This window comes from Trachypithecus francoisi, unplaced genomic scaffold (genome assembly GCF_009764315.1).
Source record: "Trachypithecus francoisi isolate TF-2019V2 unplaced genomic scaffold, Tfra_2.0 Lachesis_group10, whole genome shotgun sequence".
NCBI lineage: Eukaryota > Metazoa > Chordata > Mammalia > Primates > Cercopithecidae > Trachypithecus > Trachypithecus francoisi.
In genome coordinates, this window is record NW_022681455.1 from 55,282,873 (window position 1) to 55,306,982 (window position 24,110).

A 24,110-nucleotide genomic window follows, 5' to 3' on the forward strand; every position below is an offset into this window, starting at 1 on the left:
TTCAGAGATTAGTGTTCTGATTGTTATTATAGCTCTAAAATTCTTGAAACAAAAGATTCATAAGATGATGTTCACATTCATACATCCATCCTAAAGGATGGATTTCCCTTATGAATTGGACAGCAAGTGAAATGGTGATCACTCTCTATTTGTCTTCCCATAGTCTTCCGGCATCCTCAGTTGTTACTCCATGCAGTCTCCCAGATGGTGATTATAATATTTTAAGGAAACAGAAAATAGTCTCCCAGTAACAAAAAATTAGTGGGCGGGGGGGGGGCATAAATAGCCTATTACTAGACATTATGCTGATTAGGCTTTTGGAATGAAATGTTGCAAAGAGATATTTAGTTCAATAGTTCCTCAGTTACCTCTTATAAAAAGAAGTGAAAAAATTTTAAGGTTAAACTTTTTTTATAGAATAGTAAGTGGAAAATACTATAGAAGTTATAAGCTCCATGCATATATTATGTTTAATTATAAAGCTAGTCTGGGTCAGCCTGCTGAAAATCATGAATGGATTACAAAATGAACAGTAGCACATTGTTTTGAGGAAATAGTACGTGGGACAACAGAGAAAAATATCCTCATAGAAGAAAAGTTAGTAAGAAATGAATGGCTCTGGTAGTGTTTGCATAGAGGCACTAGAAAAATAATACATTTCAGATAATTCTAATATTTCATTATCTCTGTGGTACTTCCAGAAAGCCTTTTACCTCTCTCGGTTTCAATAACTACCCAGGAGACTATTTTGAGGATTCTCTTAAGTTTTGGTATGGCTGCAGTTGCCAAGAGTCTTCAACTGACTGGGAACATTTCGTGTTCTCTCTGTGAACCAGAAGATTCCCTGGTGATAAGTGAAGTGATAAGGGCAGGTACAATCATGTGCTAATGCAGAGCGATAGCTTTCTGCAGAGCAGGCATCTCAGAGTTTCCTGTGAGTATTTGCACTAGAGGACAGAATGGAAGCAGTGTAACCAGCTAGTGATGCAGGGCATGGGTGTCTCTTGCAATCACTGACAGTCCCCTTTCACACAGCAGAACTACTTAACAAGTCTTACAGTCCAAGGAACATCCTCATCTCTGGAAGAATTCTGTCTGCCTCTCCACACACAGTGTCTGATCTAATCAGTTCCTTAGCTGATCCTCTTCTCCATAGAGCAAGGAAAAAAAACTACTGGGTAATCACATGATGCAAAAGACTAGATCCATTTGTTACACCATCCAATATTACTTCTTGACTGAAAGGTGTAAATGCACCAAGAGATTCGTGCATAGGTAAAACTAGTATCTCAAAATTCTTGATATTTATTGCCTCATTTTTCATAGAATTTTCCCAAATGCAATGAACAGTGCCGATGGGCATAAAACATATAATTTAAATTTGAGCAGTTTTTCTCCCTAGTTGTGACATTCTGAAATGAATGACTTATATCCCTGATATGATATTTATGTCTTACTGAATATTTTAAAACACATGACATCATGCCCAGCCACATTTTAAAGTTATTTGGTTGCATTTCAGATTATTTGGGCATTTACTAATTTGCTATAATTTATATGTTCTTTTTCTTCTAAATACAATACAGCCTTTAGATTTATGAGTGATATGCTGTAACGCATTGGCAAATGCACAAAAATCTTAAAAGTCTCAGAAATGTTATAAAGCTTGGCCAAATAATTAAAATGACTCTTTTGTATCTTTAATAATTGTATAACTCCAAGACAATTAATATGTATTTGATTATTTGCTGAATAATTATCATGTATTTCACTTCTCTTCCAACAATGACAATAGCATTGGTTACTTTTTCAGAGTGATTTTTTTTTAACTGCGGAAGAATCTCTACACAGAAAATATTAAAAAAAAAAAAAAAAAAGCCAAGTGAGATGTGGGAGGTAGGCAATGGGTAGTCAAACAAGCTCCCTCTCTTTCAGTCATACTTTGCAACCTTTCTACCTATTAGTGTTTATCATCCAAATCTGTGATTTGGCAAAATTTTCATTTCTCCTTATAGGGAATATTTAAGATCACCTTGACATATCTATTTGCTAGTAAGTGGACTTCTCTACTAAAGGAAATCTCCAAATATTACCCGATGTGAAGGGTGCCCATAGTATAGGTCAAAGGCCAAGTACCTGAAGGCAGAAGAAAATTCCCATTATCTCTCCACTTCATTCTCAACATTCATAATCCACACTAGATTCATTTCTCAAATGATTTACTATTAGACTGGCTTGAGCTAATGTCAGAATCCAAATGAAAAAGATACCCAGAAGTACACTCTTAGAAGTTAAAAGCAATAACAAAACTTTCGCTTATAATTACTCATGATAAAATGCAATTTTATATCACCTCCAAGAAAATTTTATACACTGCACGTAATTGTATATTAATGTGTCAAGTGCACAAGCAAATATAGTAGTTCAAACAATGAATATTAACTCACTGATTGTCAAGGGTTCATTCAATGGATTGGTTCATTCTACTGTTAGATAAATCACACTAGCATATTCCCCACTTTTCTGTGTGATGAAGGGCAGTGCTCCCTGGGTCACTGTTGGTGCTGGATGTCAGTCTTTCAAGTGAACTGATATGAATTGATCATTATGACCTAATGGCATTAGGAAACACTAGAAATGACATTCATATTTGAATGCTACATCTATCCCATTTATCCATGTGGATTAGATTAATGGATTATAAATTACTAAGCCATGATGAACACTTTGTACTTCTAGTTGCTAGAGAGGATCAATATATCTCTAGCCCAGAAGCTATGAAAAGGCTACTGTGCAAATCTATACAACCATAGTTCTATTCCCAGGTTAGCAATGGTATTGAGGGGCCCGAGGTGCTTAACTTATTTGCAGAGAAGGAATGGAGGTTGTAGAGAATAAGGTGAGATTGGTATGAGAAAGCAAGTTGAAGGTACTCTAAGGTAGCACAAAGAAATTTCCAGGAGTCACTAATCAACTTAAGCCCATTCTCACAGAGTCCAGCCCTTTAAAATTACACTCAAAATGATATTAGTCTCCAATAATTTAGCAAAGGTTAGGCTTTCACTTGTAATTTTATGAATATTCTTCTCTGAAAAGCTATCTGTTCCAATTACAATATAGAATTTCAAGCTTAAGAATGAAAGATAAAACTAATAGTATAATCATTATCATAATTATTATTATAATCATAAGTAATAGCAAACACATAGCACTTATATGCCAGCCCTGGAATAGATATTTTCATCTCAACTAACTGTCCATACAATTCCATGGTTAGGTACTATTAATCATCCACATTTTACAGATGAGAAAACCGAGGAATGGAGAGGTTAAATAACCTCCCTAAGATCACTCTGTAAGTCAGATGGGATTCATGCCCAGAAAACCTGGTTGCAGACTTGATTCCAACTATACTCTTCTGCTTCTCCCATAGAGAAACAAAAGAATCATAGTTGATAATAATCTTATCCTGTTGATTTCCTTCATTTAGCACACACACACACGTAACACACAACACACAACACACACATTAGGCCCAAAGCTGTAAAGTGAGTGAGTCAATAGTGTGCAGCTAGCTGATCAGAGAGCGAGAACAGATAGATCATCCTGACAGCCCAGAGACTTCCTGCACTGTTGCACTGGCTCTTAGATCTCTTTCACTCATTTGTGCCTATAATCAACATACCAACAAGAAAGGTCCTCACGTAAAAGATAGAGATATCTACCCTTTCCACATACTGTGAGATCAATATAACCAGGACAGAAAAATAGAGGGAGATGACTGGACTACATCTACTGTCTTCAATTAAGGCTCACCACTATTAATAGATTAATAAATATTTGTTTTAAAGACATGCAAGTATACATTCGTTGCAATACTATTCACAATAACAAAAATGTGGAATCAACCTAAATGTCCTTCAATGATAGACTAGATAAAGATAATGTGGTACATATACACTATGGAATACTATGGAGCCATAAAAAAGAATGAGATCATGTCCTCTGCAGCAACATGAATGGTGCTGGAGGCTGTTATCCTTAGCAAACAAATGCAGGAACAGAAAATCAAATACCACATATTCTCATTTATAAGTGGGAGCTAAATGATGAGAACACATGGACACATAAAGGGGAACAACATGCACTAGGGCCTTTCAGAGGGTAGAGGGTGGAAGGAGAGAGAGGATCAGGAAAAATAAGCAATGGATACTTGGCTTAATACCTGGGTGATAAAGTAATCTGTACAACAAAACCCCATGACAGACATTTACCTATGTAACAAACCTGTACATGTACCCCTCAAATTAAAATAGAAGTTAAAAAGAAAATATTTATTAAATGCATAATGGACATCAAATGTTGTATCAGATATTGGTGACACAGTTGTGAAAAAAACAGAAGCAGTCCCTCCTACCATAGAGCTTTGTTCCAATAGAGAAAACAGATGATAAATAAGCAAATTAAGTGAATAATTTACTACCTTATACATGCTGAAAAAAAAAAATAACAATCTGTAAAAAACTGTAAAAGAAATCAAAAGCCTTTTTAAAGGGAAAGGGGATTCTGAGACTGATATCAGAATCAATTTTTCATCCAGTATAAGAGAGCACATCGAACATAATTACATCAACTAATCATGTGGATCTAGACATTTTTAACATTTTTTTTTTTTTTTGGTGCTGTTGTTATTTCCTTAAAGTGCCAAGTTAAAGAATGATTTGTGGTGTTGTTAATGATATAAAAATTTTGACTGGGTGAACTTTTCTAGTTTTTGGAGTCACATTGCCTAGGCTGGCAATAAGCAAACTGTCATAAGGAGATTCGCATACAGAATTCTCTTTTAACATGACTCATAACTTTCCTTGGGTGCTACATGTTGAAAATGCACTGATGTACAAATAGCCCTTATTATTTGAAAATATGAAGTAAGCTACCTATAATTAAAAATGTTAATTAAATATAATTTCAATCAAATGTCTATATGATAATTTAGAAGAAAGACATATTATTGTTTATAAGTGAGGCTTTTCCAGTTTAGACTAAACATATGTGTTTTATTTTATTTTTTCTATATGAGGGTATGATTTCTTCCAATCAATGGAAAAGTCACAGGACAAAATAATTACAGTAATTATTTAAAGAATTTCATATTCTAAATTAAGACATTTGGAATAAAAAAAAGATTGCCAAGTTTTCATCATACATTTTCATGTTTAACAATAAACATGCATTTAAAAATATATTTCTAATATTTCATTTTTCTTTGTGATATAATTTCTTTTTAAATAGAAAGGACTTGCATGCATTTTTTTTTTTGGCAACTTTGAATTTGCTTTTATGTCGTGACTACCTTTCTCATATAGTAAATATGTTAAGAGTAACTCTTTTAACAGCTGGTGCTTCTCTATTACTATGATTTTTCTTTTCTCTAGACCGTATCAGTGTCTGTGTCTGTCCTCACACTGAGCTGTATCGCCTTGGATCGGTGGTATGCAATCTGTCACCCTTTGATGTTTAAGAGCACAGCAAAGCGGGCCCGTAACAGCATTGTCATCATCTGGATTGTCTCCTGCATTATAATGATTCCTCAGGCCATCGTCATGGAGTGCAGCTCTATGTTCCCGGGCTTAGCCAATAAAACCACCCTCTTTACAGTGTGTGATGAGCGCTGGGGTGGTAAGTACCTTATGGCCCATGAACTGACATTTATATTACAGCAGCAAATTGAAAATTGGATTATCATAGCTATTGTAAAGCTGGGCTTAAATATTTTATTGACATTTGTGAATACAGTTTTGCAAGAGCATGAAAACCAACTTGAATTTCAAAACAATTTCACAGAATAACTCTACCTATCTGAATCCTTTGGAAATGTTATCTACTATTTTCTCATTTTCATATCTTTCAGATAGGAAATGAAAGGAGACTGTTCTGCAATTAAGATTCGGTTATTTTAGTTTTTGTTAAACTCTTTAAACAAAAAGCAATATGGAATACAAATCCAATTATGTATTCTGGAATGATCCATGATTTAAAAGATGGTTCAACACTGTGTTGTCTAGTGTCAGTGTCCCTAATGGGCTTCAAATACAACTGAATTTTTTCATTTTAAGACCATGTCCTGGGTCACATGGTCCTAGGAACATGACCAGAGTCAGCATGTGGTTCTCTAAGTCAAATAATACAAATTTGTTTTCTCTATTCATAATACATTCAATTGGTGAGTTTTGTTACTAGCATAATTATTATCCAGTTTAAGAATTATATTAATTATGAATCAATCTGGTTTCCCATCTGACATGTATGATGTGAAATTTAAACAATCTGGTTTGAAGGCTTTATGTTTCTTTGGTTCGAAATTCTTAGAGTCAGTCTGAGGTTTTTGTGTAACAGTGAGAACACTGCTATCAACACCTGGTGCTAGCACAAATCTGGGCACAGGAAAGAATGACAAAATAAAATAACTACATTTCAGCATAGCATGCACTGATTCCAATATATCACATGTAATCTGAAAAAAAAACACCACCACAATCTGACCTCTTCTAGGTAGGTATACTAAAATGGCTCATATTTAGGGAATTCATACATTAAAATTATTTTTTATTAGAAAGATTTATCAAAACAAGCAGTGCACACCAGGGATTGATTATGGATAATATTCTTAAATACTGTAATCTTTGAAGTTCTGTTATTTCCTACCTTGGTGTTTGTATTAGAACACTGCAAGGAAAAAAAGTCAATCACTGATATATTAGGCATATACTACAGGATATATCTACAGCAAGATAATATTTAAGAGAGGTTGAGATTATTTCATATATTGTTGTAAGACCTATAATAACTAAAATTTTACAATTTGCTTTATCTATTATACCAAATATCAAATATCTCTCTTTTATTGGGATTTACTTTTCCTTTTTAACATTGAAACTTTTTTTTGCTGTATTTTTCTCTGGATCATTTTTAGTTTTTTCCAATTTTCCCAATTAATAGTGCAGATAAAAACAAAATAAATGGAAATTTTCAAAATGGTAGCAATATTCATTGTCTTATGTTCCATTTATTTAACGCTCAAACAACACCTTGAGAACTTAGTACATGTCAGGCATTGTGTCCACCTAGAGAGAAACAGACTCTGCTTAAGGGAGCACACACTATATAATAAGGCTCAAAGGCCAATAAACAAATTTTCATAGGATAATCAGTATTTTAATATATTTATACACAAAGTGCTGGGAACACAAATGAGAGAACACACTCAGTTCTAGCCATTTGAACAAAAGTTTACGGAGGAGCTGCTAACATTCCAGCAAAACATTAAAGATAAGCAACAATTATCAAGACTGAGAAGAGGGAAAATGATGTCCAGAAAGCAAGAAAATCCACATCATAGATACTACATTACAAAGAAGAGAGAAAGTGAGTCAGAACTTGTAGTTTCTGGAACATCAGGGCAGGTAGTCTAAATAATTGAGCTTTGAAAGAAGATGGGTTGGGGACTGACTGTGACATGTCTCTTATATAATTCTTTTACACTGATTTATATTTAGAAAGCCTAAAAAGGTCTTTCTCAGAATCCTGTACTAAATTCAAGACTAAATTTAGCCCTAGAAAGATTATATTATTTTTTCAAGATTATGAAGCAAATAGGTATATTTAAACCTAAAGCTTCCAACTTGTAAGTTGAGATTTCTTAAGTTTTATAGATATTGCAATTAGATAAAATATAAAAATATTTTTCAATATGTGTCAGCAGTATTTTCTCTAATATTCTAGCAATTAGTTTCACTTATATGTTTATGGGTTGCTTTTATAAGCTTTTCTTTTTTTTAATGTTTCCCTGAATAATCAAGTAATGGTAACCTCCATTAACAAAAAGATTGCAATGCCATGGAATCCTGTTCAGTTATTATGATTAAGTAAACAGATGTATGATGTTTAAATTACCTCTGAGTGGTAAACATAAATACATAAAACTCATTTCTACTCTGATATTTTATTACATAACTCTAGTATGGACATTTTCATAAAAAAAAAGAAAATGATTGGTGAATACGTAAAAATCTAAACTTACCCTACAGAAGTCATTTAAGAAAACTATTTGAAGGCAATTTTATAATAGCCTATAATTCAATGCTTATAAACACTAAAGTTAAGTATTGTTGGATTGAAGTGATTATCTACAAAATCCAACTTAATAAAAGCTCTACAGTCATTTAAATATTAAATGAAATTGCTAATAACTTCACGTTTTTAAGAAACACAAAATAATTCAAAGCAGATTTTTGTCTTTTTTATTAGACATTTATTATGATGATTTTTACATAGCATGTAAAATCATTGTTCGTGTAAACTATTTATAAGTCCTTGTTCAACTTATAATGTTAAACCTTTGCATATGTGTGATTGTCACAACTTAAAAAACTATAAGAAAGTATATTTTACAGTGTCAGCTCTCTGAATTCAAACATTTTAAAAAGCCAACTGTCATTTAGCCTGCTTTTAAAAACTATTGTAAAATACCTTCTATTTGAGATTAATTCATAATCTTTTTCTTATCTTTATTCTAAGTTAAATCAACAATGTAGTTATAAAAATAGAGAGTGATATCATAATTATCCTACAACCAATATTGCAGTGGAAAAAAATTCAGAAAAGCAATTTGGTCAGTTGATACATATCTATTAAATAACTTTTGGAAAAGTTTTGTAAATGCTGTTTTACTCATGGTGCAAAATAACTGAAAACTCTGTCTAAAAAATTTATCAGAAATATGTAATTATATATGGATAAATGATTTCTAAAACTAATTATATTCATTATTGCCCATTACTTCTTCCTGAAAAGAACCATAAGCCATGATTTCTGGCAGACACACACAACACTCAAGAACATATAAAGAATGTTAATACTTATTTTAATAATCTTTAAAATATATATTTGTATGTGTTCACTGTTTGCTTCAGTCTCATCATTTTATACTTTTAAATTTTTTGAATTAACCCACAATTCTTGATTGCTTGGTTTGTAAATGCATAGTTCTACAGGAAAGATCCTATAGAAAGAAACTCTTTGCCGGGTGCGGTGGCTCACACCTGTAATCCCAGCACTTCGGGAGGCCAAGACGGGTGGATCATGAGGTCAGGAGTTCGAAACCGGTCTGGCCAACATGGTGAAATCTTGTCTCTACTGAAAATACAAAACTTAGCCCAGTGTGGTGGCAGGTGCCTGTAATTCCAGCTACTCAGGAGGCTGAGGCAGAATAGCTTGAAACCGAAAGGAGGAGGTTGCAGTGAGCCGAGATCATGACACTGCACTCCAACCTGGGTGACAGAGCAAGACCCTGTCTCCAAAAAGAAAGAAAATAACTCTTTTTATACACTCAATCAAAGTTATAATTTCTTCACTATTCATTCATTCAGAGTTTAATTATCATGTACTGTTGGTCAATTGTTCTGAACACTGGAGATTAGTAATATCTCTCTTTTTGAATATTACTGAGAAATTGTTCTTTGGTGGGCTAAAAAACTGGAACCCTTTTTACAGTCAAAGTAATTATGGCATCTGGCCTGTTATGAGGTTTGAAAGCATATAAATATGTGTATATGTCTATTAATGGGAAGATTTATTAAACCTATTTGTTAGGGAGAAGATATTAAAACATATTAAACATTCAGGTAAATTTAATGCACCCCTAAACTTTGAAAAGACAGTCAAGTTGAATATTGGGAAATTATATTTAATTTATTTGTTCACTGAATTCCTGATACGTGTACCATGAAAGAGGAATGTTTGTAGTTTCTAGATAATTAAGATAACATGCTGGCTGAATAATGAACCTTAACTCATCTGACAGAAATTAAGTTTTGCCTGTCAAATATATGATATGACTCTTTAATCTTTGATTTCAAAGACTAAAGATCCACATTTTTTCCTTATTAGTTATTTTCATATATATATATATATATATATAACATTTATTTAGATTGTGCTTATTCATCAGTTGAGTAAAAACTAATTTTTTTTTTTTTTTTTTTGAGACGGAATCTCGCTCTGCCACCCAGGCTGGAGTGCAGTGGCCGGATCTCAGCTCACTGCAAGCTCCGCCTCCCGGGTTTACGCCATTCTCCTGCCTCAGCCTCCCGAGTAGCTGGGACTACAGGCGCCCGCTACCTCGCCCGGCTAGTTTTTTTGTATTCTTTTAGTAGAGACGGGGTTTCACCGTGTTAGCCAGGATGGTCTCGATCTCCTGACCTCGTGATCCGCCCGTCTCGGCCTCCCAAAGTGCTGGTAAAAACTAATTTTTAATGATTATCAATATTTAAAATACTTTTTAAAATTAAAGTAATGTGTATGTGGAACAAAGTTTGTGTAGCTATATTCTAGGTTATATACAAATGTCTTAAATACATTGAAGACATTGCTTATGAAATGCAAAAATACTTTATTTTCATCACACATAATTTAAAATTTCAATGGCATATCTGATTTTTTAATCAGCTTAGACTCTAAGTGTGAAATGAGGAATTTAAGACTATCATGTTTCCCCAATTATCTATTATAATCTCCTTATTAAAACAATCTATCCTACCCTGGAAGTATAATTTTGCTTGATCTTTTTCCATATCAGTGTTCATTATCATAATGTGCATTTAGCAGTCAATTACATGCTTTTTCTAATTATTCATAAATATACCGACCACATAGGGAGCTTTTGCTACCATCTATTCAAAACGCCAAACTGTTATCACAGTGATGCTATCCATAGCTGCAGTGGATAAAAGTTACCTGTTAAATCTGCTTTCCTCTATCCACTCAATTTGTCTTACACAGACATCAGGGCTTCAGAGGTACGTAAGCTTCAAAGTTATATAGATTTTTTAATGTGGAAAGCTCATGTGACACTTCTTCAAAACAAATAAAAGTTCAAAGCCTCTTAGGTGCCTGGGAAGTGCCCAGGTCACTTTCAGATTCCTTTGAAATTGGCCCAACAAATGCTGTGTAGGCTGTGGCACTTCAAAGCAAAAGACTGTTTGTTATTCCTCCAGTCAGAAATACTTAAATGTTATCACTTTTTATGTAACTGGCCTGTTTTACAGGATCAACTTTAAAGGAAGTTAGAAACTGATGAGGTAGGTGAGTGCTACCTGGGCCAGAGAGAAGCTACAAATGACACCTCAAATTGGTCTCTTACACCTGCCAACACATACATCCTGCTGACCCCCCTGAAGACTGCAGCAGATAAAGACATCTAAACTGAAAGAGAAGATGGGTTTAGACTGAATATGGAGAACATTAGACTCAAACTCAACTGCATCTGAAAGACAGGCTATAGAAATAAGATTGTGGAGGATATTAAACTCATAAATATGTTAAAATATATTCAGCAAGAATCAAATCATGATTGCTCAATAAATATTATCTATTGTTATCACAATCATCATGCTTATTGTTATTGATTAATCCTGACTATAAACTGCCCTTATCACAAATTTAATCACGTAACCAAGCTTTCATGCTTCTACATCCCTTTTAAGAAGTAATGAAGCCAGGCGCGGTGGCTCAAGCCTGTAATCCCAGCACTTTGGGAGGCCGAGACAGGCAGATGCCGAGGTCAGGAGATCGAGACCATCCTGGCTAACATGGTGAAACCCCGTCTCTACTAAAAAATACAAAAAAAAAGCTAGCCGGGCGAGGTGGCGGGCGCCTGTAGTCCCAGCTACTTGGGTGGCTGAGGCAGGAGAATGGCATAAACCTGGGAGGCAGAGCTTGCAGTGAGCTGAGATCCGGCCACTGCACTCCAGCCTGGGCGACAGAGCGAGACTTCGTCTCAAAAAAAAAAAAAAAAAAAAGAAGTAATGAAAAGAATAAAATGCATAGAGGTAATAGCATTATTCCTCAATAATAATATGGGATAAATCTCCTTGCCAATAGAAAAGTCAAAATAAAGTATGTAATTTTTAGAAGAAAAACAAAACACCTCTGTTGTGTTAGCATTCAATTAGAATTATAATGAGTTATTACATTTAATATCTATCTATGGAATCTATGGAATCTATGCAGGATATATTGTTTCCTCTTTTACACTACAGTAAAACTAGATAGACCATTATGATATATTTGAATACTAGCTAGTATAAAAAATATCTTCTAATATCTACAGGGAGCTCAAACTAATCAGGAAGAAAAGAAGCAAACAGTCTTATCAAAAGTTGGCTAAGAACATGAATAGACAATTCTCAAAAGAAGATACACAAATGACCAACAAACATATGAAAAAATGTTCAATATCACTAATAATTAGGGAAATGCAAATCAAAACCACAATGCAATACCACTTTACTTTTTTTTTTTGACGGAGCCTCTCACTGTCACCCAGGCTGGAGTGCAGTGGTGCTATCTTGGCTCTCTACAACCTCCTGCAGGAGGTTCTCCTGCCGTGGTCTCCCAAAGTGCTGGGATTACAGGCATGAGCCACTGCGCCTGGCCAATACCATCTTACTCTTACAAGAATGGCCATAATCAAATAATCAAAAAGCCAAAAAATAATAGACATTGGCATGAATGTGGTGAAGAGGGAACACTTTTACACTGCTGGTGGGAATGTAAGCTAGTATAACAACTATGGAAAACAGTGTGGTGATTCCTTAAAGAACTAAAAGTAGATCTACCATTTGATCCAGCAATCTCCCTATTGGGTAGCTACCCAGAGGAAAATAAGTCATTATACTAAAAAGATACTTGCACACACATGTTTACAGTAGCACAATTCGCAAATGGAAAAATATAGAATGCCCATCAATCAATGAGTGAATAAAGAAAATATAGTATGTATATACCATGGAATACTACTCAGCCATAAAAAGGAATGAAATAATGGCATTCCCAGCAACCTGGATGGATTTCGAGACCATTATTCTAATTGAAGTAATTCAGGAATGGAACACCAAACAACGTATATTCTCACTCATAAGTGGGAGGATGCAAAGGCATAAGAATGATAAAATGGACTTCAGGGACTCAGGGGAAAGTGTAGGAGAGGGGGTGAAGGATAAAAGACTACAGACTGGGTAAAGTGCACACTGCATGGGTGATGGATGCACCAAAATCTCAGAAATCACCACTGAAGATTCATGTAACCAAATATCACCTGTTTCCTGTTCCCTTAAAACCTATCAAAACAAAAACAAACACTACCTGTTCCTCCAAAACCTACTGGAATAAAAAATTTTTAAAAATAAATACATAAATAAATTCAGATTCCCTATATATAATATATAGTTATATATATTATATATAAAATAGGGAACATATAATATATAATACTTAGGGAACATATATATATATATATATATATATATATATATATATATATATATCTTCTAAAGCATTTACAAGGTTAGTAATCAATATAATTTACAAAAGCTAAAATATTAAACCACAATGCCATGAAGTCATTAATCGACTTGTTCGTAAGTGGCTAATCTGTGATGTGTATCATCTGTGTACATAGGATTAATGATAAATAAAAAAATTACTGCAGTCCTAGAGATGCTTATGCTTAACAAGTGAGAAAATATTCATATTGGATTGGAGAAAATTAATGTTATAAAGCCTTAAAATTCTTGTTATTAAAAGTGCATATATGTATTTTTAATAAAAGAATCCACACACCACAGACATACTATGCTTAAGAAGGAATTTTGTATAGGTTCCAATAAGTCAACAAAAAGAATCATTGTCAAATTTTTATCGTATTTAGTTTTCAAAATTTTTTTCACATTTGTATTTGGAGATACAACTGGGAATAGCCTCCCATTTCTCAGGGAACTTACATTCTAATAAGGAAGAATCAATTGAGTTTATATTTTCTTCCGATTTTAACCAAAGCATTAGTTATTCGGTTTTCATTGAGTCATGTCCCTTTTTGTAAATGAAAGTTTAGAACTCAAATTAATTTTGTTAATTAGCCAGATGTAATCAAGTCAAATAAAGGGCCTTTAAACAAGTGAACACTTGACTTTGGGTAGCACAAATTAAGAAATAACTAATTGTTATTTATCTGAGTACACTAAGTGAAATTAAGAGTTTACATTTGGTATGTGTGTACACATATACTGAGTAAAGTTAAGTTGTTAAATATTATGAATTATTTTCCCCTTTGCATATATAATATGACAATGACATCAAATAAAAGGTAAATATGTACTTTGAAGAAAAGCATTGACATGTATCTTTTTAAAAAGTCCATCAATTATAATGTAAGCTTTTGTTGTTTTGATTTTCATCCCAGGTGAAATTTATCCCAAGATGTACCACATCTGTTTCTTTCTGGTGACATATATGGCACCACTGTGTCTTATGGTGTTGGCTTATCTGCAAATATTTCGTAAACTCTGGTGTCGACAGGTATGTAGTTTCAAATAATTTGTGTGTGTTATTCCTCCACACATAATTTGTTATTTGTTATTCCTTCCAAATAATTTGCCTGTGTTTTTTTTAGGATGCATATATAAACAAAATTGAAGAACACATTGAACCAACATAACATGTTCAGAAAAGTATTATATTGTGTGTTCTTCTAAAATAATGAGAACCTAGACATAGAAATACGTCTAGGTATTTTTAGAGTAATATTTAGCAAATGTATTTTATAACCTGATAAAGTGCTCTACATTTTAAACAAAATTTAACATCTGTGATTGATTAACTTTTGTATAGGCATAACATTAATTTCGTTTTCTCTGAGAAATAGCAAATGAAAATTCCTTTAGAGTTTTTGAGACTGTGAGTCTAAAAGGTTATATTTTTAATCAGATTTATTTAATACATTTGAACATATGGGTTAAATCTCCAACTTCAAATATGTCATTCTTTAGAAGATTATGACTCAGGCAGAATGTATAATTTTAAAAACTATATAATGCTGATTTGGGGTTACTACACTTTGTTAGATAATTCTGCTGTATCAGTGAATGTGTGTATTCACTCACTCAGTTATTCATTCCTCAAATATATATCATGAACCTTTCACATACACGTCTCACAAAAAAAAAGCTAAAAATTCTACTTTTTGCCATCGAGGAATTCATAGTCTAGAGAAGGGACATGGTCAGATGCAGGGTGAAAATTTCTTTAAATAGAAGCACAGAGAATCCGAGCAAAATGTACTAAAAGGGTATCTAATCCAGGGAAGGTAACATTTAAGTTAAACCTTGATGATGCAAAGCAAATCACCAACAAACACATTTAGTAGTTTGTAAGATAGAGACAAAAAGGATGTGGCTCAGTCTGTCACATTTTGTAAAATGTATCTTAAAATGCCATAATTCTCAGAGATGTATTTCCCTCCTTCTTTAAACTTATCATCAATATTTAGTTCATCAGGCTTGTGGAAAGCCATGCCATTAGTCAGTTTTCTCTGACACATTTTATCCAACTGAAAAGATTTACTGGAGTCACCTTAATTCATTAAAAATATTTCACAAACACTTTATTTGGTCTTTGAGGATGGGTCTTTGTTTTTTAAATCAACTCTTGTTATTCAAAGCATTTTTCAAGATCATCTGTCACTGACTGGATATGAGCAACACTCATATTTTTCAACACTACATGGCTCATAATCCTCTACTTTTACAAAGAAGTCATTTCTTTTATGACCTTATAAGTGCAACCAGTAGCAACATTTATTAAAATTTTGTTTCCCATCATTTGTTACTATAAAAACAAATGTGGACCACTATGACACATGAGTGGTGATTTTCTAGATGTTGGTGATAGTTTTCTCAGCACTCTCCACCTCCCTATGAAGCCAATGCTTATATTTTAGGGTGTTTGTTACTACAGCATCCTGATTCCTAGTACCTATTATTGTATCTGTCATGTTTTGCTAGGTTATTCTTCTATTAAAAAATGTGGTTTGCAACAACAGTTCTGTTTCACTCATATTACAGTTCAGTGGTGAGGATTGGCTGGGGCACTGTGCTCCGTATGTTTTCTCATTCCAGAACCTAGTCTGAAGAAATGGTACTTTCTGGCACATGCCATTCTGAGACTGAGAGAAAAAGAAAACTGGAAGAAAAGTATATTTCCTCTTAATGTCTTTTACAAACCAGCATGTGTTACATCTCACTTTTCATTGGCTAAAACAAGTCATGTGGTTAAACTTGACCATGAAGAAGGGAAGCATTCTTCTCTGACAGAAAGACACCACACATCACAGGGCAATGGGGAGCTTCTTACAAGGTGGGGATGAATGATCTGGAATGATACACTACAGAGAAGTCAAAAACACAAGGGCCAGACTGCATGAATTTAAATCCTCACTCCACCACTTGGTAGTTACATGAATTTTGTAAATGACTTAAATTTCTGTGACTCCTTTTAGTAACTTTAAAATGGGGTCACATACAATCTTCCTCATAGATTTGTTACATGCATTCAGGGGTGTCCAAGGGAGAAAACACAGTTGTGGGTTCTTAGTTTCTATTTCTGGTTGGGCCAGTAAAGCCCCTTCCTCATCCCTATTTTCTGCTTATTACTAGAGATAGAAACAAAAACCATGGCTTCAGGCTGCTAAAAGCCTTAAAAAAAAAAAAAAAAAAAAAAAAAAAAAAAAAAAAAAAAAAAAACAGAACTGCAACAACAAAATATTAGGTGGGTTGGATAAGCTTGCTTAGATTAATTAACTCCAGTGCCTAAATATAGAAAGTGCTCATTATTAAACAAAATATCTTAATAGTTGTTGTTTAATAATGGCCTCTCAACTAATTGTACTTATATTTCTAAAATAATGAGCGTGTGTTGAATTGGTGTATGTGATTTTTTTTTTATTATTATACTTTAAGTTCTAGGGTACATGTGCATAACGTGCAGGTTTGTTACATATGTATACTTATGCCATGTTGGTGCTGCACCCATCAACTCGTCAGCACCCATCAATTCATCATTTATATCATGTATACTCCCCAATGCAATCCCTCCCTCCTCCCCCCTCCCCATGATAGGCCCCAGTGTGTGATGTTCCCCTTCCCGAGTCCAAGTGATCTCATTGTTCAGTTCCCACCTATGAGTGAGAACATGCGGTGTTTGGTTTTCTCTTCTTGTGATAGTTTGCTAAGAATGATGGTTCCAGCTGCATCCATGTCCCTACAAAGGACGCAAACTCATCCTTTTTTATGGCTGCATAGTATTCCATGGTGTATATGTGCCACATTTTTTTAATCCAGTCTGTCACAGATAGACATTTGGGTTGATTCCAAGTCTTTGCTATTGTGAATAGTGCCGCAATAAACATACGTGTGCATGTGTCTTTGTAGTAGAGTAATTTATAATCCTTTGGGTATATACCAGTAGTGGGATGGCTGGGTCATATGGTACATCTAGTTCTAGATCCTTGAGGAATTGCCATACTGTTTTCCATAATGGTTGAACTAGTTTACAATCCCACCAACAGTGTAAAAGTGTTCCTATTTCTCCACATCCTCTCCAACCCTGTTGTTTCCTGACTTCTTATGATTGCCATTCTAACTGGTGTGAGATGGTATCTCATTGTGGTTTTGATTTGCATTTCCTGATGGCCAGTGATGATGAGCATTTTTTCATGTGTCTGTTGGCTGTATGGATGTCTTCTTTTGAGAAATGTCTGTTTATATCCTTTCCCCACTTTTTGATGGGGTTGTTTGTTTTTTTCTTGTATATTTGTTTGAGTTCTTTGTAGATTCTGGATATTAGCCCTTTGTCAGATGAGTAGGTTGCAAAAATTTTCTCCCATTCTGTAGGTTGCCTGTTCACTCTGATGGTAGTTTCTTTTGCTGTGCAAAAGCTCTTTAGTTTAATTAGATCCCATTTGTCAATTTTGGCTTTTGTTGCCGTTGCTTTTGGTGTTTTAGACATGAAGTCCTTGCCCATGCCTATGTCCTGAATGGTATTACCTAGGTTTTCTTCTAGGGTTTTTATGGTATTAGGTCTAACATTTAAGTCTCTAATCCATCTTGAATTAATCTTCGTATAAGGGGTAAGGAAGGATCCAGTTTCAGCTTTCTACTTATGGCTAGCCAATTTTCCCAGCACCATTTATTAAATAGGGAATCCTTTCCCCGTTTCTTGTTTCTCTCAGGTTTGTCAAAGATCAGATGGCTGTAGATGTGTGGTATTATTTCTGAGGACTCTGTTCTGTTCCATTGGTCTATATCTCTGTTGTGGTACCAGTACCATGCTGTTTTGGTTACTGTAGCCTTGTAGTATAGTTTGAAGTCAGGTAGCGTGACGCCTCCAGCTTTGTCCTTTTGACTTAGGATTGTCTTGGCAATGCGGGCTCTTTTTTGGTTCCATATGAACTTTAAAGCAGTTTTTTCCAATTCTGTGAAGAAAGTCATTGGTAGCTTGATGGGGATGGCATTGAATCTATAAATAACCTTGGGCAGTATGGCCATTTTCACAATATTGATTCTTCCTATCCATGAGCATGGTATGTTCTTCCATTTGTTTGTGTCCTCTTTGATTTCACTGAGCAGTGGTTTGTAGTTCTCCTTGAAGAGGTGCTTTACATCCCTTGTAAGCTGGATTCCTAGGTATTTTATTCTTTTGAAGCAATTGTGAATGGAAGTTCACTCCTGATGTGGCTCTCTGCTTGTCTGTTACTGGTGTAGAAGAATGCTTGTGATTTTTGCACATTAATTTTGTATCCTGAGACTTTGCTGAAGTGCTTATATCAGCTTAAGGAGATTTTGGGCTGAGACGATGGGGTTTTCTAAATATACAATCATGTCATCTGCAAACAGGGACAATTTGACTTCTTCTTTTCCTAACTGGATACCCTTGATTTCTTTCTCTTGCCTGATTGCCCTAGCCAGAACTTCCAACACTATGTTGAATAGGAGTGGTGAGAGAGGGCATCCTGTCTTGTGCCAGTTTTCAAAGGGAATTTTCCCGTTTTTGCCCATTCATATGATATTAGCTGTGGGTTTGTCATAAATAGCTCTTATTATTTTGAGGTACGTTCCATCAATACCGAATTTATTGAGCGTTTTTAGCATAAAGGGCTGTTGAATTTTGTCAAAAGCCGTTTCTGTATCTATTGAGATAATCATGTGGTTCTTGTCTTTGGTTCTGTTTATGCTGGATTACGTTTATTGATTTGCGAATGTTGAACCAGCCTTGCATCCCAGGATGAAGCCCACTTGATCATGGTGGATAAGCTTTTTGATGTGCTGCTGGATCCGGTTTGCCAGTATTTTATTGAGGATTTTTGCATCGATGTTCATCAGGGATATTGGTCTAAAATTCTCTTTTTTGTTGTGTCTCTGCCAGGCTTTGGTATCAGGATGATGTTGGCCTCATAAAAAGAGTTAGGGAGGATTCCCTCTTTTTCTATTGATTGGAATAGTTTCAGAAGGAATGGTACCAGCTCCTCCTTGTACCTCTGGTAGAATTCAGCTGTGAATCCATCTGGCCTGGACTTTTTTTGGTGGGTAGGCTATTAATTGTTGCCTCAATTTCAGAGCCTGCTATTGGTCTATTCAGGGTTTCACTTCTTCCTGTTTTAGTCCTGGGAGAGTGTAAGTGTCCAGGAAATTATCCATTTCTTCTAGATTTTCTAGTTGATTTGCGTAGAGGCATTTATAGTATTCTCTGATGGTTGTTTGTATTTCTGGGGTCGGGGTGATATCCCCTTTATCATTTTTTATTGCGTCTATTTGATTCCTCTCTCTTTTCTTCTTTATAGTCTTGGTAGCAGTCTGTCAATTTATTGATCTTTTCAAAAAACCAACTCCTGGATTCATTGATTTTTTGGAGGGTTTTTTGTGTCTCTATCTCCTTCAGTTCTGCTCTGATCTTAGTTATTTCTTGCCTTCTGCTAGCTTTTGAATGTGTTTGCTCTTGCCTCTCTAGTTCTTTTAATTGTGATGTGTTAGAGTGTCAATTTTAGATCTCTCCTACTTCTCTTGTGGGCATTTAGTGCTATAAATTTCCCTCTACACACTGCTTTAAATGTGTCCCAGAGATTCTGGTATGGTGTATCTTTGTTCTCATTGGTTTCAAAGAAGATCTTTTTTCTGCTTTCATTTCGTTATGTACCCAGTAGTCATTCAGGAGCAGGTTGTTCAGTTTCCATGTAGTTGAGCGGTTTTGATTGAGTTTCTTAGTCCTGAGTTCTAGTTTGATTGCACTGTGGTCTGAGAGACAGTTTGTTATAATTTCTGTTCTTGTACATTTGCTGAGGAGTGCTTTACTTCCAATATGTGGTCAATTTTGAAATAAGTGCGATGTGGTGCTGAGAAGAATGTATATTCTGTTGATTTGGGGTGGAGAGTTCTATAGATGTCTATTAGGTCCGCTTGGTGCAGAGATGAGTTCAATTCCTGGATATCCTTTTTAACTTTCTGTCTCGTTGATCTGTCTAATGTTGACAGTGGAGTGTTGAAGTCTCCCATTATTATTGTATGGGAGTCTAAGTCTCTTTGTAGGTCTCTAAGGACTTGCTTTATGAATCTGGGTGCTCCTGTATTGGGTGCATAGTATTTAGGAGAGTTAGCTCTTCCTGTTGAATTGATCCCTTTACCATTATGTAATGGCCTTCTTTGTCTCTTTTGATCTTTGATGGCTTAAAGTCTGTTTTATCAGAGACTAGATTGCAACCCTGCTTTTTTTGTTCTCCATTGCTTGGTAGATCTTCCTCCATCCCTTTATTTTGAGCCTATGTATGTCTCTGCATATGAGATGGGTCTCCTGAATACAGCAGACTGATGGGTCTTGACTCTTGATCCAGTTTGCCAGTCTGTGTCTTTAATTGGAGCATTTAGTCCATTGACATTTAAGGTAATATTGTTATGTGTGAACTTGATCCTGTCATTATGATATAACTGGTTATTTTGCTCGATAGTTGATGCAGTTTCTTCCTAGCCTCGATGGTCTTTACATTTTGACATGTTTTTGCAATGGCTGGTACCGGTTGTTCCTTCTGTTTAGGGCTTCCTTCAGGGTCTCTTGTAAGGCAGGCCTGGTGGTGACAAAATCTCTAAGCATTTGCTTATCTGTAAAGGATTTTATTTCTCCTTCACTGGTGAAACTTAGTTTGGCTGGATATGAAATTCTGGTTGAAAATTCTTTTCTTTTTTTTTTTTTTTTTTTTTTTTTTGAGGCGGAGTCCGCTCTGTCTCCCGGACTGGAGTGCAGTGGCCGGATCTCAGCTCACTGCAAGCTCCGCCTCCCGGGTTACGCCATTCTCCTGCCTCAGCCTCCCGAGTAGCTGGGACTACAGGCGCCCGCCACCTCGCCCAGCTAGTTTTTGTATTTTTAGTAGAGACGGGGTTTCACCGTGTTAGCCAGGATGGTCTCAATCTCCTGACCTCGTGATCCGCCCGTCTCGGCCTCCCAAAGTGCTGGGATTACAGGCTTGAGCCACCGCGCCCGGCCGAAAATTCTTTTCTTTAAGAACGTTGAATATTGGCCCCCACTCTCTTCTGGCTTGTAGAGTTTCTGCCGAGAGATCTGCTGTTAGTCTGATAGGCTTCCCTTTGTGGGTAACCCAACCTTTCTCTCTGGCTGCCCTTAAGATTTTTTCCTTCATTTCAACTTTGGTGAATCTGGCAATTATGTGACTTGGAGTTGCTCTTCTGGAGGAGTATCTTTGTGGCGTTCTCTGTATTTCCTGAATTTGAATGTTGGCCTGCCCTACTAGGTTGGGGAAGTTCTCCTGGATGATATCCTGCAGAGTGTTTTCCAACTTGGTTCCATTTTCCCCCTCACTTTCAGGCACCCCAATCAGACATAGATTTGGTCTTTGTACATAATCCCATACTTCTTGCAGGCTTTGTTCATTTCTTTTTCTTCTTTTTTCTTTTGGTTTCTCTTCTCGCTTCATTTCATTCATTTGATCCTCAGTCGCTGATACTCTTTCTTCCAGTTGATCGAGTCGGTTACTGAAGCTTGTGCATTTGTCACGTATTTCTCGTGTCATGGTTTTCATCTCTGTCGTTTCGTTTATGATCTTCTCTGCATTAATTAGTCTAGCTGTCAATTCTTCCACTCTTTTTTCAAGATTTTTAGTTTCTTTGCACTGGGTACGTAATTCCTCCTTTAGCTCTGAGAAGTTTGATGGACTGAAGCCTTCTTCTCTCATCTCGTCAAAGTCATTCTCTGACCAGCTTTGATCCGTTGCTGGCGATGGGCTGCGCTCCTTTGCAGGGGGAGATGCGCTCTTATTTTTTGAATTTCCAGCTTTTCTGCCCTGCTTCTTCCCCATCTTTGTGGTTTTATCTGTCTCTGGTCTTTGATGATGGTGATGTATTGATGGGGTTTTGGTATAGGTGTCCTTCCTGTTTGATAGTTTTCCGTCTGACAGTCAGAAGGACTGTCTGTTGGTCTGTTGGAGATTGCTTGAGGTCCACTCCAGACCCTGTTTGCCTGGGTATCAGCAGCAGAGGTTGCCGAAGATAGAATATTGCTGAACAGCGAGTGTACCTGTCTGATTCTTCCTTTGGAAGTTTCCTCTCAGGGGTGACTCCACCCTGTGAGGTGTGAGGTGTCAGACTGCCCCTAGTGGGGGATGTCTCCCAGCTAGGCTACTCAGGGGTCAGGGACCCACCTGAGCAGGCAGTCTGTCCGTTCTCAGATCTCAACCTCCTCATTGGGAGATCCACGGCTCTCCCCAAAGCTGTCAGACAGAGTCGTTCGCTTCTGCACCGGCCCCCGCTGCTTCCCCTATTGGACTTCAGCTGTGCGCTGTCCCCAGAGGTGGAGACTACAGAGACAGGCAGGCTTCCTTGAGCTGCTGTGAGCTCCACCCAGTTCGAGCTTCCCAGCGGCTTTGTTTACCTACTTAAGCCTCAGCAATGGCGGGCGCCCCTCCCCCAGCCTCGCTGCTGCCTTGCGGATAGATCGCCGCAGACTGCTGTGTTAGCAGTGAGGGAGGCTCCGTGGGCGTGGGACCCTCCCGGCCAGGTGTGGGATATATTCTCCTGGTGTGCCTGTTTCCTTAAAGCGCAATATTGGGGTGGGAGTTACCCGATTTTCCAGGTGTTGTGTTTCTCAGTTCCCCTGGCTAGGAAAATGGATTTCCTTCCCCCTTGCGCTTCCAGGTGAGGCGATGCCTCGCCCTGCTTCAGCTCTCGCTGGTCAGGCTGCAGCAGCTGACCAGCACCGATTGTCCGGCACTCCCTAGTGAGATGACCCCAGTACCTCAGTTGAAAATGTAGAAATCACTGGTCTTCTGTGTTGCTCGCGCTGGGAGTTGGAGACTGGAGCTGTTCCTATTCGGCCATCTTGCTCCACCCCTGACTTTTTTTTTTTTTTTTAAATACACATGGAAATACCAATATAGTGCTTCTTATTTGTCTGTCAACTCTGCTAAGATAAAGATTGTCTCGCTGTCATCTTTGTACCCCTAGAAATAGCACATGCTCAGCACACATCAGTTGCTTTTTTCATAAGGAAAAAGCAAGTAGAATAGGAGAAAGTGCTGGGGAAGTTTAGATAAAAGAGGACATAGAGAATCTATTGCCCAGATTGCCCAGTTACTCTGATAAACGTTTGTAGAAATGGATTAGAATTTCTTGAAGGGGAAAAAGTAATTAATGAGCATGTGGAAATAAAGATGTTTTAGATTTGGATTGAGATTTTGTTGGGGAATGTTCAGTGTTAAGAATATCCCCTATTTCCTTATTTTTACTGGTTAGTGTGCATTGTATAAAATATATGCTTATAATTTCTTATTCATTTATTTACAAATTGGCATACATTTAAAACTCTTTAAAGGTTGTAATGTATCTGTCTTGTTACTTTTATATGGTAAAACTTTACCATGATACCATGGTAACCCTAAAGTTTACATGGTACCATCAGAGAAATTTTTTTTTTTCTTTGAGACAGAGTCTCACTCTGTCACCCAGGCTGGAGTGCAGTCGCGTGACCTCGGCTCACTGCAAGCTCCACCTCCTGGGTTCACGCCATTCTTTCACCTCAGCCTCCTGAGCAGCTTGGACTACAGGTGCCCACCACCACGCCCGGCTAATTTTCTGTACGTTTTAGTAGAGACAGGGTTTCACCGTGCTAGCCAGGATGGTCTGGCTCTTCTGACCTCGTGATCCGCCCACCTTGGCCTC

The 24,110-nt window shown here is 36.4% G+C and overlaps 1 protein-coding gene across 3 annotated transcripts in view; it reads left to right on the forward strand.

The window, feature by feature from the left end:
• Nucleotides 1-24,110, forward strand: part of HCRTR2 (hypocretin receptor 2) — a 134,048-nt gene that overhangs the window by 91,137 nt on the left and 18,801 nt on the right. For all 3 annotated transcript variants that reach the window (XR_004438790.1, XM_033217494.1, XM_033217493.1), the window contains exons 3-4: nucleotides 5,436-5,679; nucleotides 14,300-14,415. Coding sequence is in view for 2 of the 3 variants with exons in the window: in XM_033217494.1 (XP_033073385.1) it covers nucleotides 5,436-5,679; nucleotides 14,300-14,415 (360 nt within the window). In the remaining variant the exon portion in view is untranslated. The remainder of the gene's footprint in view (nucleotides 1-5,435; nucleotides 5,680-14,299; nucleotides 14,416-24,110) is intronic.